Source organism: Micropterus dolomieu, linkage group LG22, assembly GCF_021292245.1.
Source record: "Micropterus dolomieu isolate WLL.071019.BEF.003 ecotype Adirondacks linkage group LG22, ASM2129224v1, whole genome shotgun sequence".
Lineage (NCBI taxonomy): Eukaryota > Metazoa > Chordata > Actinopteri > Centrarchiformes > Centrarchidae > Micropterus > Micropterus dolomieu.
The window spans coordinates 3,104,967-3,120,828 of record NC_060171.1 but is presented as its reverse complement, the minus strand read 5'-3'; the positions used below and the strand labels follow the sequence as shown (position 1 = coordinate 3,120,828).

Here is a 15,862-nt window from a genome sequence, read left to right as displayed (position 1 = left end):
AAAACAGTGCAGAGCATGCAGACACACATCTGGTCGGTCTTACAGAACAGCTCCAGCAGTTTATCGTGCTTCGTACACATCCTGCCTTCCAGGTTCTCCACAGGGTCGATCAGCTGATGTCTTTTCAGGCGTGAAGCTGTCAGATGAGGCTCCAGGTGAGTCTCACAGTAGGAGGCCAGACACACCAGGCAGGACTTCAGGGCCTTCACTTTGGTTCCAGTGCAGACGTCACAGGGAACTTCTCCTGGTTTGGCAGCTTGTTGCTCTGAGCTGCTGCTGCTGGCTTTCTGTTGAGCTGACTGTCTGAACTGAGCAGCCATCTCAGAGATGAAAGTGTTGACCTGCAGCTCAGGTTTTGAGTAGAAAACCTTTTTACAGTTGGGACACTGATACGGGACATTAATATTCCAGTGTTCAGTGATGCAGGTTTTACAGAAGTTGTGTCCACATGGTGTGCTGACTGGATCAGTGAACACATCCAGACAGATGGAGCACAGAAACTGATGTTCAGTCAGCAGACAGCTGACAGCAGACATATCCACACTCTGAGGACAAGAAGGGTGAAAAAGGGAAACAAAAAAACTGTAATTAAATATCTTTTGATTCATAAAATCAAACAAACAATGATATCAGGAGAGTCATCCTGAGTTCTGTTGTTATACAAATACAAATATGAGCTGTGGTTGTCATGAATGTGCGGCTGCAGTCTGCATGTATTCAGCATCTGATTTACTGAGACAGCTCATTACTCAGTCAGGTCCTTGACTATACTGCGAGTGAAGCAGAGCTCAGATGTGCAGTTCAGTGGTGGTATTTCTATGAGATCAGCAAGCTCAGAAAATAATCTACATTCCAAAACATTTATTTGTTGTGTGTGAATGCTGCAAGCATTCGCATCTTACTTTCCAAATTATTCAAGGTTTTCCAGGAAAATTCTCCCATTGTAAGTGAATGGAGAGACTGTCAAAATCCTCCTCATACTTACTCCACTTTGAAAGCTCACCAGTTCAGCATACTTTCAGCTACAGCCTTGATTTGAACTGTAAATTGCTCACATCTATTAATGATGTATTCAGCTTTTTGATATGTTTTATGGTTTTTTCATGGTCGCTGTCGAAGTTTTATGTTTTTTTTTTAGCTCTTTTCTGAGTTTATAATGGGTGTATATTGCGTGAGTTAGAGTGGGTGACATCACTACACTGTAGGAGGCTCGGAAAATCTTCTTAGATTTTTCTTTTTAACTCGCTGGCTTGACCACAATTTTAACTCTTCAAGCATAATTTTATATTATATAGAAATGTAGGTATTTTTGTTGTGGTTCCTCACATGTGCTTATTAAATCCCTCGGACTTATAGATTTGTCTCTGTGTCCTTCAAGCATGTCCGACAAGCGTGACAGAAAATCCACCATAGGCTTCAATAGTAAATTCTACTCAAATTTTCTTGACCAGAGCAGAACGTACCAGTTTTTCAACTCGCCAAAGTGTCTCTCTCTCTGTCTCACAGTCAATCTCACAGTCTTATAGTCCACCTCTCTCTCTGTCTCACAGTCAGTCTCACAGTCTAATAGTCCACCTGTGTCTCTGTCTCACAGTCCATCTCACAGTCTTATAGTCCACCTCTCTCTCTGTCTCACAGTCAGTATCACAGTCTTATAGTCCACCTGTGTCTCTGTCTCACAGTCCGTTTCAGTCTTTTAGTCCACCTCTCTCTCTGTCTCACAGTCAGTATCACAGCCTTTTAGTCCACCTGTGTCTCTGTCTCACAGTCCATCTCACAGTCTTATAGTCCACCTCTCTCTCTGTCTCACAGTCAGTATCACAGTCTTATAGTCCACCTGTGTCTCTGTCTCACAGTCCGTTTCAGTCTTTTAGTCCACCTCTCTCTCTGTCTCACAGTCAGTATCACAGCCTTTTAGTCCACCTGTGTCTCTGTCTCACAGTCCATCTCACAGTCTTATAGTCCACCTCTCTCTCTGTCTCACAGTCAGTATCACAGTCTTATAGTCCACCTGTGTCTCTGTCTCACAGTCCGTTTCAGTCTTTTAGTCCACCTCTCTCTCTGTCTCACAGTCAGTATCACAGCCTTTTAGTCCACCTGTGTCTCTGTCTCACAGTCCATCTCACAGTCTTATAGTCCACCTCTCTCTCTGTCTCACAGTCAGTATCACAGTCTTATAGTCCACCTGTGTCTCTGTCTCACAGTCCGTTTCAGTCTTTTAGTCCACCTCTCTCTCTGTCTCACAGTCAGTATCACAGCCTTTTAGTCCACCTGTGTCTCTGTCTCACAGTCCATCTCACAGTCTTATAGTCCACCTCTCTCTCTGTCTCACAGTCAGTATCACAGTCTTATAGTCCACCTGTGTCTCTGTCTCACAGTCCGTTTCAGTCTTTTAGTCCACCTCTCTCTCTGTCTCACAGTCAGTATCACAGCCTTTTAGTCCACCTGTGTCTCTGTCTCACAGTCCATCTCACAGTCTTATAGTCCACCTCTCTCTTTGTCTCACAGTCAGTCTCACAGTCTTATAGTCCACCTCTCTATCTGTCTCACAGTCCATCTCACAGTCTTATAGTCCACCTCTCTCTCTGTCTCACAATCAGTATCACAGTCTTATAGTCCACCTCTCTATCTGTCTCACAGTCCATCTCACAGTCTTATAGTCCACCTCTCTCTCTGTCTTACAGTCAGTATCACAGCCTTTTAGTCCACAAAAGGCTATAATATACAGAAGCTACTATAACAGGTGGCGAGAGAGAGAGGGCAGGAGGTAGAGGAGGTGCTGATGTGGATGTTAATATTTCCTACATACTGCATACATAAGAAAATTCAATAGCCTATCAACAGGTGCCAACCTTCATTAAGAAAACAATTTAGGCTAAATATTGTAAGAATTTGCCTATTAGTATTATATTGTGTATGTATTTGTTGTGATATTGTACTGAAAGGGTTTCTGTCCTCCCTGAGCTCACCTCAGGACACCTGCGTTACAGTTGACAGGTGTAGGCTACCTCCCCAATCAAACTCCCCACCTTCAGTTCTTCACTGTTGCAGTACTTTGCCTTTCTTTTGAGTTCCTCCACGATCTGGCACACCGTGTTGAAAGTACAACAACATAATTTAACTCAAAACGGCCTCAGCCATACCCGTGGAGGGGAACGCCATGCGGTGACGGGGAAAGAAGAGACAGGAAACTGCAATACTGCCAGGCTTAAGTAATCAGCACAAACTTGGCCCTCAGGTGTTCATGATCATCATCCTTAATGAGAGTAAGCAGAAGTTACACAGCAGGGCCCCACAGGGGTCATCGCAATATTTTCACATTATATTACTCTGTTGCTTTTTTGCTGATCAGAGTGAAAATATTTTCAAAGTCAGCTAAACATAGCCAGTATTTGGCTTTATTATTAGTTTTATTAAAACATCTGAGGGAGTCGAGCAAAAGAAGAATCACCTCCTCTGTGCAAATACCTTTAGTGTTAGAGAATGAGTTTGGACAAAGAGGAGACAGAGACAGGGAGGATGATGATACAAAGAGCAGAGAATCAGACACATTATATGTGCAGAAGAAAAGAAGGAAGCTGCTCTGGACTTCAGGAAACTGTAACAGCTTCTCTCATCAACGCAACGGCCAACAGTGGAGCTTAAAAAAGGCTCGCGCTGAGAGAGGAACATCCTGTTTGAGTAGAGCTCAGGTTTTGACTTAATACTTGAAACACAAAGCAGCTGCAGTCACTGGGGTTCGGTTTTAACTCTGTTTATAGTTCCTGCTAAATGTACATGTAGTTTTTATAGAAAAAGACACTTTTCTATGACATCATATCTTTTATCTGGTAAAACAGATGTAAAACAGTCAGATACTGGTTTGAACTAAACTTTGACCAAATACTGAGTCAGTGCATTTTGGCTTTGTAGGGCCGTGTACTCACCAGGGTTTGGCAGAGATTCTGCTGTTTTGTTGAGAAAAACCTGATGGATTCAGTTGAAAGTTTCTTCACAGAGAAACAGAGAGACTTGTCTCGACTGCAGCTCTGCTGTCACTCAGAAACACTTTCACTTTCAGAAGAGGAAATGTGACGGTGCAGGTCTCCTCCTTTGCTGCTGCTCCTCCTCTCGATGCCAGAATACTGTGTGTGTGTGTGCAGTTGTAGCACTTCCTGGGTGATGCTCATGCAATTCAGCTGATACAGCTACATAACCTTGACAATGGTTTTGGAAGATAAGTGTTCTTGAGATGATGTGGACCACTTTTTGTGTCCTTGCTTTTGTTAATATTCTGAATGAATGAGTTTTGGTGATAGAAGTGCACATAGGCCTATGTTCATAGTTATTACTGATAAGCTTCAGCTTTCCATTAGTATTAATAATAGTTGCAACTAACACTCTTAAATGTGCTTTGAAAATTGTAAGCTGCTAAAACCAGATTCGTATAACATCTAAGGCTTCATGCAGCTCCTAACTGAGTTAGATGTTGATTAATAAACATTAGAAAATCAGTCTATTCTCCCTACCTGTGTCATTTACACTGGGGACATGTCCCCACCACCTTTTGAAAATATTTGTTCAAAATGTTCTGAAATATAGCAACAGGAAATGTTAAATAACAAATGTAAGCGCTATGAGAAAGTTTTTTTGGCACACTAAGAAAACATGCTATGCAATGTAAATATAGAAAAAACAGATCTGCATCTGCATTGCCCAAAATGCACCTTCTAGTCTTGATCTCGTAACCCCAACATTCTGGAATGTCACGTCTTGTATGCTAAGTGTTTTGTCAAAACTCTAATCTGAGCCCTAAAATGTCTCCACCACTTTTCAACACAAAGTGACGCCCTTGCCCACCTGTAACTCTCATTGGCTGTTAAAAGTCTTTGTGTTGTTGATAACATATAGCCTAAGCAGTCCATCAGAATGCTCTCTATTACATGTACATACTGTATGTGAGTGTAGTGGTGCTTATGGGACATCGCTCTAGGACGCGTGAGGGAAAAATCACAGTAGGCTATACTCACTACAAAAAACTAGACTACACCACTGTTCGCAACCAACATGTTTAGGTGTATACCGCCCCCTACTGTACCGGAGTGTGTAATATCAAGGCTTTACATACTTCAGGTTGCACATTCAATAAAACCAAAAATAAATAAAATAAAACTCAACAAAACAAACAAACTATATGTTACAATCTAAGCCTGTACATTTAAGAAAAATAAAGAGAGCTTTGCTGCTCTCCCTTGTTTCCTCTCTCATCCCTAAAATCCTTTCTAAATTCCATCCCCATCCTAATTCATAACTTGTCACGCAAGATGTTCCTCTCAAAATCATTTTTACTACACTTCTTGATGACATGCTCGACATTTTCAGGAACATTACAAACCTCACATTTATCAGACACACATTATGTCATTAAATAAAGAGTTGATTTTAATCCAGTATGTCCAAATCTTAATCTTGAACAAAACACTTCATTTCTTCTGCATTTCCCTTTGAAACACTTCACCTTCATTGATTTCTGTATGCTGTAATAGTGTCTCCCTTCAGTATCTGTGTCCCACTTCTTCTGCCATCAGTCACTCACTGCCTTTCTTATTAATGATTTGGCCTCTCCTTTTCCAAAGGGAACTGTCATGATTTCATCATCTTTTAACTTTTACGCTGTCTTTGTAGTCTCATATGCTTTCTCATTCCCCTCAACACCAACATGAGCAGGGACTCAAACAAATTGCACATCAACTCTCTTTGTATTCTCAGCATCATTGTAAATATTTCAATCAATAAATCACTTCTTACCGTTTCTTTGGAATTCAAACTATTAAGGGCTGCAGTGGAGTCTGAACAAATTACAACTCTCTCTGCTCTCACCTCTTCTATCCACTGTAACCCTGAAATAATAGCAACCATTTCTGCTGTATATACTGATAATTTGTCATTAATTCTTTTACATATAACTACATCAAACTCAGGTGTCTATATTCCTGATCCTACATGTTCACTCCCTGGATCTTTTGATCCGTCAGTAAATATAGCATATAGTTATAATTATTCCTCTTCACATAATCTTGAATCAAATGTCCAATATTATCCACAGTCCTTTCACTCCATTCTTTCTTCTTCTCTAGAAGCTTCAAGTCCACATTAGGCACAGGAAATATCCATGGAGGAACATTACCCCATACTATGGAAGCATACAGGCAACTAAATTAAAATTATCATGCAAACTTGTAAAATGTAATCCCACAATAACATTATCATTTTCCACACGTGTTATTTAGGTAAAAATGAAAAAGAAAATGCAATCATTTTCATTTTCATTTTCACATACTTGTGTGAGCATTCTAGGACCATATTAAAATGAAAATGGAAATAGCATTTGACATTTCATTTTCAAAGACTTAGTCTGCTCTATAGTGGACTTTATTCAAATGCAATGAGTGAAACAGCGCCACCAGTCTATTGCATTTACACGTCCATGTGCTCATGGTCTTTTTAGGTCAAAATTAAAATTAAAATGCCATTTCCTAACTATGTGACAATGAAAATGAGAACAGAATTTGACATTTCATTTTCAAAGACTTTGTCTGCTCTATAGTGGACTTTATTCAAATGCAATGAGTGAAACAGCGCCCCCAATCTCGCCTGGCAGGAAACACCTCTGCTGGCCTGTCTGTAGGAAACATTTACAGTTTAACCTTAGTCCAATTTCATCTCTAGTGTGTAGTTATGATAACGGTTTTGCACTGTTCATAGTTGATATGGCAGACTGACTGACTGTTCCTATAAGATTAACTGTGACAGAGCTGCGTTATTGTCACTAATACTAGTATTGCAGTAATGTGAAGTATATCTCTGAATGAGAATGGGTTTGTATTAGCATGGGCTTGACAGGCTTATATACGGTGGCCCTGAGTGGCCAATGCACTGCAATTTAAGAAAAAACATTCAAATTAATCACAGCACATTAAGACAACACATTTAGACAACACAACACATTAAGACAACACAACACATTTCAATCGCTTGTCCTCCATTATCACTTTTATGCTGACGATACCCAAATCTACATTCACTCTAAATCTGGTGAAGACATTGATGCTTGTTATCTTTCCGGTTATATTTCTGAGATAAAAGCATGGATGAGCAATAACTTTCTTTGCCTGAACAGTGGGAAAGCTGAGGTTATGCTTATAGGTTCCATCAAATTCGCAAAGCGGCTCCACTGTCCCTGTTTGTTGATGGCTCTGTTCTAGAGACCCAAAGTACGATGAGGAACCTTGATGTAATTCTTGACACCAGCCTCACCTTTGCACTGTTGTGCAATGCTAAATGTATCTGTCGCTGAAAAGCTGATGAATTAATTTGTTGTCACACGGCTGGATTACTGTAACGCCATTTTAGCCGGAGTTTCTAAAACCACAATTAACAAATTGCAATATGTTCAGAACTCTGCAGCCCAGATCCTGACGGGAACCAGGAAATCCGACCATATTACTCCTGTTTTGAAGTCCTTACACTGGCTACTAGTCAGGTTCCGTGTCGATTACAAGATCATCATATTAACATACAAGGTATTACACAGCTTGGCTCCGCAATACTTATCTGGCTCATTAAGCCCTTGTACCCCGAATCGCAGACTGCGCTCCTCACATTGTAATCTGTTAACTGTTCCTCAAACGCACCTAAAATCTATGGGTGACAGGGCCATTTCTGTTTATGCTCCTTCACTCTGGAACTCTCTTCCTCATGAACTCAGGGAAGCCCAGACGCTTGGCATTTTTAAAGCTCTTCTCAAGACACACTTTTTTAAACTTGCATTCGATTGCTGATGTCTTTTTTATGATTGTTTTATATTGTTTTTATTATTAATGTTTTTTTTGTGGATTGTGATTTTATGTACAGCGCTTTGAGAAGCTGCTTTTAAAGGCGCTCTTTAAAATAAAGTTTATTATTATTCTTCATATTATTTTCTACACATGTATAAATAATAATAGAAAACATGTTCAAATCCCACCAACTACCAGCCGATCCCTACCCGGCTCAGTTAGCCTCCCTCTAACGTTACATGGGGCTCTTCTCCTAACAGCAGTGTCCAGCCGCTACGCTGCAGCCAAACACCGCCCTGACCCCGGCCTGTCTTCACGGATAAAGCAATCATGGCAGACCAGCCACATGACACGCAGTGTGCCAGCTCTTCACACGGAGGAAAAAAGCATAACACACCCGCTCACAAGCTCACCAACAGGTGCCTACTGGACTTTGCTAATTTGCTAATCACCGCGCGTAACTCGAAATGTAGGCTTTGGCCTATGAAATAAATAAACGAAAACTAAGGACTTTTCCTCTTTCATTTTAGTTACTTGTAGTTATTTTGCAAACCTACAATATAGTTTTAGTTAGTTATTGTTTTTTGTAAAGCCTCAGTTAATGGTCCACGCCTTTGTCTCCTCCAGACTGAATTACTGTAACGCACTTCTCATCAGGATCCCTAGCAAGAGTCTGCAGAGACTTCAGTATGTCCAGAAAAGGGCTGCAAGGATCCTGATGAGAGTGTGAAAGTATGACCACATCACACCCAATCTCCATTCACTTCACTGGCTTCCCGTTTCTGCTAGGATTGAAAATAAGGTCTCCCTCCTCACCCACCTGTGCATCTATGGAAATGCCTCCCCCTACCTGAAAGAACTACTCACCCCTCTAACTACAACACGATCCCTCCGCTCAACAATCTCAATCACCACCTACTCTCCAGGACTAAGCTCAGCAATATAGGTGATCAGGCTTTCTGTTCTGCCGTTCCTCGGATCTGGAATGCCCTCCCCGATCATCTGAGTGCACCTAAAACTACTGAGACTTTTAAAAAAGGACTTTTTAGCAGAACTCATGAGTGTAAAATTAACCTTGCAAGTTTTTACACTTTTTATCTATAATTTCTTATAGATGTTTTTACCTTCTGGCTCTGGGGACGTGGAACGTCACCTCTGTGGGGGAAGGAGCCGGAACTTGTGCGGGAGTGCTACCAATTAGATCTGGTGGGGCTGACCTCCACGCACAGTCTCGGTTCTGGAACCGTACTCCTTAATAGGGGATGGACACTATTCTTCTCTGGTGTTGCTCAAAATGTGAGGTGCCAGGCGGGTGTGGGGATACTCACAAGTCCCCAGCTGAGCGCTGCTACGTTGGAGTTTACTCCGGTGAACGAGAGGGTCGCCTCCCTACGCCTTCAATGCACCGATGGGCCCGAAGGGCTGCAGCCTCTGCTGTGGCAGATGCAAAGCAGCGGGTGTGGAAGAAGTTTGGAAAAAGACATAGAGAAGGACTTTCGGTCTGCACCAAAGTGTTTCTGTAGAACTGTCCGCCATCTCAGGTGGGGGAAGCGGGGAACCGTCCAAGCTGTGTACAGTAAGGATGGGACCCTGTTGACCTCGACTGGGGAGGAAATTGGGCGGTGGAAGGAACACTTTGAGGAACTCCTAAAAACAACTGACACGCCCTCTCTAGTAGAGACGGAGCTTGAGGCTGATGGGGAGTTTCTCGTCAATTTCCCTGGTGGAAGTCACTGACGTAGTCAAACAACTCCACAGTTGCAAAGCCCCAGGGATTGATGAGATCTGCCCAGAAATGCTAAAAGCTTTGGGTGTGGAGGGGCTGTCTTGGATGACACGTCTCTTTAACATTGCGTGGAAGTTGGGTACAGTGCCCAAGGAGTGGCAGACTGGAGTGGTGCTTCCCCTGTTCAAACAGGGGGACCAGAGAGTGGGTGCCAATTACAGGGGTATCACACTTCTCAGCCTCCCCGGTAAAGTCTACTCCAAGGTGCTGGAACAGAGGGTTCGGCCGATTGTCGAACCTCAGATTGGAGAGGAACAATGCGGTTTTCGTCCCGGGCGTGGAACAACTGACCAGCTCTTTACTCTCACAAGGATCCTGAAGTGGGCTTGGGAGTATGCCCATCCAGTCTACATGTGCTTTGTAGATCTGGAGAAGGCATATGACCAGGTCCCTTGGTGCTGCGGGAGTATGGGCTGAGGGGGGCCCTTCTCAGGGATATCCAAAGAGAGAGCTGTGTCCGAGTACTCGGCAGTAAGTCGGACTCTTTCCAGATGAGGGTTGGCCTTCGCCAGGGCTGTGCTTCGTCACCAATCCTGTTTGTGATATTCATGGGTAGGATATCGAGGCATAGTCGTGGCGAGGAGGGGCTGCGGTTCGGTGGGCTTGGGATCTCGTCACTGCTTTTTGCTGATGATGTGGTCCTGATGGCATCATCGGTCCGTGACCTTCAGCTGGATCTGGATCGGTTCGCAGCCGAGTGCGAATGAGGATTAGCACCTCTAAATCTGTGGCCATGGTTCTCAGCAGGAAACCGGTGGAGTGGTCCTTACCCCAAGTGAAGGAATTCAAGTACCTCGGGGCCTTGTTCACGAGTGAGGGGAGACTGGAGCCGGAGATTGGCCGGAGAATCGGAGCAGAGGGTGCGGTATTGCATTCGCTTTACTGCACTGAAAAGAGAGCTGAGCCGTAAGGCAAAGCTCTCGATCTACCGGTCGATTTTTGCTCCTACCCTCACCTATGGTCATGAAGGCTGGGTCATGACCAAAAGAACGAGATCGCGGGTACAAGCGGCCGAAATGGGTTTCCTCAGGCGGGTAGCTGGTGTCTCCCTTAGAGATAGGGTGAGAAGTTCGGCCGTCCGCAAGGAGCTCAGAGTAGAGCAGTTGAGGTGGTTTGGGCATCTGGTAAGGATGCCTGCTGGACGCCTCCCTAGGGAGCTGGGAGGAGGCCTCGGGGAAGACCCAGGACTAGGTGGAGAGATTATATCTCCACACTGGCCTGGGATGTGCCACATGTGGCTCGGGAAAGAGAAGTTTGGGGTCCCCTGCTGGAGCTGCTCCCCCCGCAACCCAATCCCAGATAAGCGGATGAAGGTGGATGGATGGATGGATGGATGGATGTTTTTACCTTGCTTTTATTATCTTTCCTGTAACTTTGAGATTTGTTTCAAATGTAAAGTGCATAACAAATAAAATGTATTAATATTATTGTTGTTTGTGATTGTTGTTTGTCTCTGGATGGATTTGTTGTGTTAACTAGAATAACTAGAATAACAAACAAACAAACTTTGCTTACATATTTTCCAGGTCCGTCTGTTTTTTGGCGAGGTGGAGTCTGTCATTGTGTCAATCAAGATAGGAATGTTCAAGTACGACTGACAGATGTAAAAAGTACTCTATAAGATATGGTAAGTTTAAATATGTTAGGAAGGTGTTTAGAATCTTATTCAGTGCAAATAGAAGTTTTCTCAGGAAGTTGTTTGATGTCCTTTGTGGCCCTTTAACTGATGTTGGTTTCTAAAAATACATTTGAAATAGTTTTATAAAGCGCACACAGTAAATTGAAATTAGAATTTCCTCGTTCTTACTATCTGGGCGAAGTGTGAAGCACGCCATGAGCTTTTCTCTCCGTAGATGTTACTGAAGTTCATCTGAATGTGTGTTTGTTAGCAGAGTGTTGTTGTCTGACGACCAGTCCATGTGTAACAACAGTCATCATCACGCCAACAGCGCCTGACCTCTGCTCAGTGTGAGTCTCACCACTGCACATCAACACATTTGTCTGACAGCTTTAGTTTCTTTTCAGATTACAGTTTTTCATCCCCTTCCTGTCCAGTGAAAACCACATAGCTTCATACGTTTGCGGTAAACTGAAGGATGTAGAATTCCTTCATGTGTTGAGAAAATCCTCCTCCTTCAGCTAAATAAACAATTTAAACCCTCCTTGGATCAGCTGGAAAATGCCAATGTCAGTGTTTTTATTAGTTGTTTTTTGTAACACCAGAGTACACACAACTCATCACTGCCAGGTGAAGGTGAGATTGAAGGGGGACAAAAACTTACTAGCATTCTGATGTTAGCCTTTAACAAGTGCAGCCACACAGAGCTGATAGCATGACTGGACATTAATAAAATGAGAATTTAGTTATAGTTATAATAACATTGGCACCACACAAAGGAAGCATTATATATGCATTATACACTGAGAAAACAGGTGGGTGCAAATCTCGGTAGAAAATCAGTTTTGCCAAATAATACACTCACCTCAAGTTTGTTTTAAGACACTTGAGAATCAAACATTGTTACAAGCTACTTTTTGGGGCTGTTTTGACTTGACATTAAGAATATCATACTTTTAACACTCACCTGGTATTTTGTCCATGGTCATTGTAGCTCTGGACGTGAGGTTTTATTGCGTCCTTGGGAAATAGCTTGATACAGCTTTGGAACCAGATGAGTTCTATTTTTTGTTTCTTGTTCTATTTCTACAATGGAAGCATTCAGCAGCCAAAAGACCACCTTTGTTATGATTACAAATAGACAACATAACAAAGGTGGTCAGTCCAGGAACATAGTGTATCTTTTGATCTACAGGCAACAACACTCCCTTTACAGTGCCTCTACAATCCACACTCCATTCTTCTCAACCAGAGGTATGCATATATTGGAGTGTGTTAGAGGTAAATCTGTGTAAGTGTTTGTTGTTATCTTTAATAAGCATGTTGTAGCTGACTTCAAATTCTTTCAATTCAAGGGTTGCTGTCTTATTAATTTTTTTATTGTTTGTTGTTTGAGGATTTTACCAGGTCAGAACTTGATGCTTGATAGTTTTGCTTTCAGGACTCAAGTTAAACCAGACTGTGAGGCCCAATAACTGTACCCCCAGTTGTTGGGCCTCAACTCAGGTATAAGTAGACCTGAGCACAGCCATCACATTGTCTTTTCCACAACTGCGCAAGCGGTGATAAGAGACACAACTTTCTTAGTGTTGAACTTTCTTTGTTCCTGAATACAGACTTTACTCGCTGGACGAACTACTCTGTTTTCTTCTTTTTGTTTATAAGGTTCTGTGCGGCTGCAGCCACTGTCGAGTTATGGTCGACATTCTCACAAACAGAGGTTAACAAAGACCTTCCACGTTAAAGGCAAAAAAAAACTTGAGCTAGTTATTGAAATGAGGGTGAAAGTCACAACACTAGCTAGCTAGTATGAAGCTAACTTCGTTCATGCTAATCCTAGCAATGCTTCACTTCCAGCTAAAAACGCATTTTCCCTTAATGTGTGTCCCTATGATAAAATAATGAGCCACTGTGGGATAATATCCCAAAGAATCTATTCAAAATGGCTCATATATTTCACATGTCTTACCTGTGCGCTGGCGCTAGTGCCTTAACTTTCAGATCAGTATTTTCACTTTCAGACTTTTGGCCCTGACTTTGCGTAGGGGGTGTGGTTTCAACAAAGAGGGTTGAGCGTTGAAGTAACTTTTACTAGCGGCCAAAACAGATGCTGTAACACGGTGGATCAATATATTTGACCGTCAAAACCCGAGCGAATTACTCTTTTGCCAATCAGAATGTGATCCATTCGGTCGATAACATTTGAAAAGGCTACCACTGCTATCCACCATATGCATGTGATTGGCAGTAAACAAACTAATGCCAGTGACTACGTTCCCTTTAAAAAGTGGCTTAATGTTGTCATTGGTCGAGGTGGAGCAAGTTTTAACTACTTCATTCACAGAAAAAAGAATCACCAGCGTCTGTTGATAAAAGAGAGACTTTAATAAAACACAGACTGCAGTTTGTTCATGATGACAGGTGTGTTTGTATTAAAGAGGTGGCATTATGCTTTTTGGCTTATTCCCTCTTCTTTGTTGAGTTATATATCTTTTTTGTGCATGTAACAGGTTTGCAAAGTGAAAAAGCCCAAAGTCCAGCCCAAAGGGAGTTCCCATCTCCCACAGAGAACTCTGCTCTGAACCACTTGAAAACAGCTCGTTTATAGTCCAGCCCTTCACTTCCTTTACTTGTGACGTCACAATGAAAACGCGTCATAAAGCTTGCCAAGCTGCTAGCGGGGGTCAGGCACGCCCTCAAACCAAACTAGTCTGAGCGGAGGCCCTTTGGCTCGACTCGCCTTTGTTTGGTTTTCCATTGTAGAAATGTTCCACCTGTACCTGCTTCCAGGTACTTTTTTTTGAATCACCTCACCTCCCTCGAGGTTCCAAGCGAGCTGAGGGATACTAAAATGTAACGTGAAAACACGACAGACTGCTGATTGGTCAGAGAGAATATTCACTATTCACTGCATCATCATTACTGCAGTTTTATATTTTACAGTTGTCATATGGAATTTCATCACTAAATCCACTTCTGAGAAGTTTTGAGGTGAGAAATCAACTGTGTAGGTTTTGAATATTGACAGTTTTACAAGAAGTGATGGCGGAACAAAAATGTGCTTGAATATTTTCGGAGTTGAGGAGCTCCGCAAGTGGCTGCGGGGGAAGCCTGTGCCAACCCGGGGGAGGAGCGTGTGAGGCCAGCCAGACGCCCGCTCACAGAGCCCTCTGCTCCCGCCGTCACACAGACCGCTGCAGCAACAACGGCAGAGGAAAACACAGCTGCAAGGTTTTCATACCGCTTATCTGTCTTTACATTCTGAGGAGCGTTGAAACGTTTTAACTTAAAAAAGAGAAAGCTGTGTTGATCGCTGGTGTGTGTGTCGCATTGAACATCACTGCAGCAAGGTGAGAAGCAAAACCACTGAAGGTCGGCAAAAACAAGACGTTCAGGTTAACTTACTCTAAACTTCTTCTTCTTTGTTGGACATGTGTTGTACTTTCCAGCTGAGTTGTAGAGATCCAGGAAACGCAACTCCAGTAAAAAGCATCCAACAAATTGTGACGAGCGAGCCTCCTACAGCTTCATTAACAAACTTACATTTTACATGAATCACAAATATACATTTATTACATTAAATGTAGAAAATGGTTGCTCTACTCAGTGTGATTGACAGGTGAGATGATCAGAGGGGCAGAGTTTTTACCACCCTTGTTTACACAAGGACAAAAGTATGGGTAGAGTTTCTCAGTGAAGCAGCAGCCAGTAAAAGAGTAGATAAGAGCTGCAGCATCAACGTCATAAAAGGAGACCAGACCCTCCTCATAATCCACAAACACCCCCACCTTCTCAGGCTGAGACTTCAGAGAGAGACGGACTGAAGGGCCAGCAAGAGCGTTGTATTGATTTTCATTCCTCAACCATATCATCCAGAAACCTTTCTGAGGACTCTGTGTGATATTTCCTTTCCTGTTGATTGACTCTCTGGCCACTCCTAAATCCCAGTCAGTCTTCTCTTTAACCTGAACCTCGTAGTAAAATCTTCCTGAAGAGAAACTCTGCTTTGATAAAACCATAACACATGGATCAAATCTGTCTGGATTGTCTGGGAGATTCTTCTTTTCATCACCATGTTTAACTTGTTTTCTATCATCAGACAGGATGAGGTAGGGACTTGCTGTATCAGGATCGAGTGTCACATCCACTGCATACTGCTGGACCCTCTTCAGCTCGGCCTCAGCGAGCAGCTTCTTCATCTGTTTACTGAGCGTCTCCTCCACTTGACTCACAGCTCTCACCACAGACCCCTCATATGAAGGTGGACGGACGCTGACTTCTGTCCAGTCCTTGGTGGGTGGAGCAGCGTTCAGGGACGGGAATCTTTGGAGGAGGTGGAGGTGGTCTTCAGAGCGTGAGAGCTGCTCCACCTCAGAGCTTCTCTTCTTCAGCTCAGAGATTTCCTGTTCCAGCTCTTTGATGAAGCCTTCAGCCTGTTTCTCTGTCTCTCTCTGCTTCTCTTTGATCGTGTCGATGAGCTCGGCCTGGCTTCTCTCAACAGACTCCTTCAGAGCGCTGAAGACCTGAACACCACCTGCTATCTCTCTGTCTGCATCTTCCTTACTGAGCTCCACTGAGCGTTTGATCTCCTGAATCTTCAGTCGTCTCTTCTGGATCATCTGCTGAGTTTCAGCCTCTGTC

General features: G+C 43.0%; 3 protein-coding genes across 8 annotated transcripts in view; all 3 read right to left on the bottom strand.

Annotated features, from left to right (window-relative positions):
* Nucleotides 1–3,980, bottom strand: part of LOC123961221 (E3 ubiquitin-protein ligase TRIM69-like) — a 40,655-nt gene extending 36,675 nt beyond the window's left edge. The window contains exons 1-2 of one of the 5 annotated variants that reach the window (XM_046036394.1): nt 3,927–3,980; nt 1–545 (exon numbers count right to left, since the gene is read on the bottom strand). The exon at nt 1–545 is cut by the window's left edge and continues 1,118 nt beyond it. In XM_046036394.1, the coding sequence (XP_045892350.1) occupies nt 1–536 (536 nt within the window). In that variant the 5' untranslated portion in view covers nt 537–545; nt 3,927–3,980. The remainder of the gene's footprint in view (nt 546–3,926) is intronic. The other 4 variants (XM_046036397.1, XM_046036396.1, XM_046036393.1 and 1 more) reach the window with 4 other exon arrangements.
* Nucleotides 1–15,862, bottom strand: part of LOC123961223 (nuclear factor 7, ovary-like) — a 32,170-nt gene that overhangs the window by 14,939 nt on the left and 1,369 nt on the right. The gene's annotated exons all lie outside the window — the stretch shown is intronic.
* Nucleotides 14,488–15,862, bottom strand: part of LOC123961219 (E3 ubiquitin-protein ligase TRIM21-like) — a 2,744-nt gene continuing 1,369 nt past the window's right edge. Inside the window, exon 3 of the mRNA XM_046036392.1 lies at nt 14,488–15,855. Within this exon, the coding sequence (XP_045892348.1) occupies nt 14,821–15,855 (1,035 nt within the window). The 3' untranslated portion in view covers nt 14,488–14,820. The remainder of the gene's footprint in view (nt 15,856–15,862) is intronic.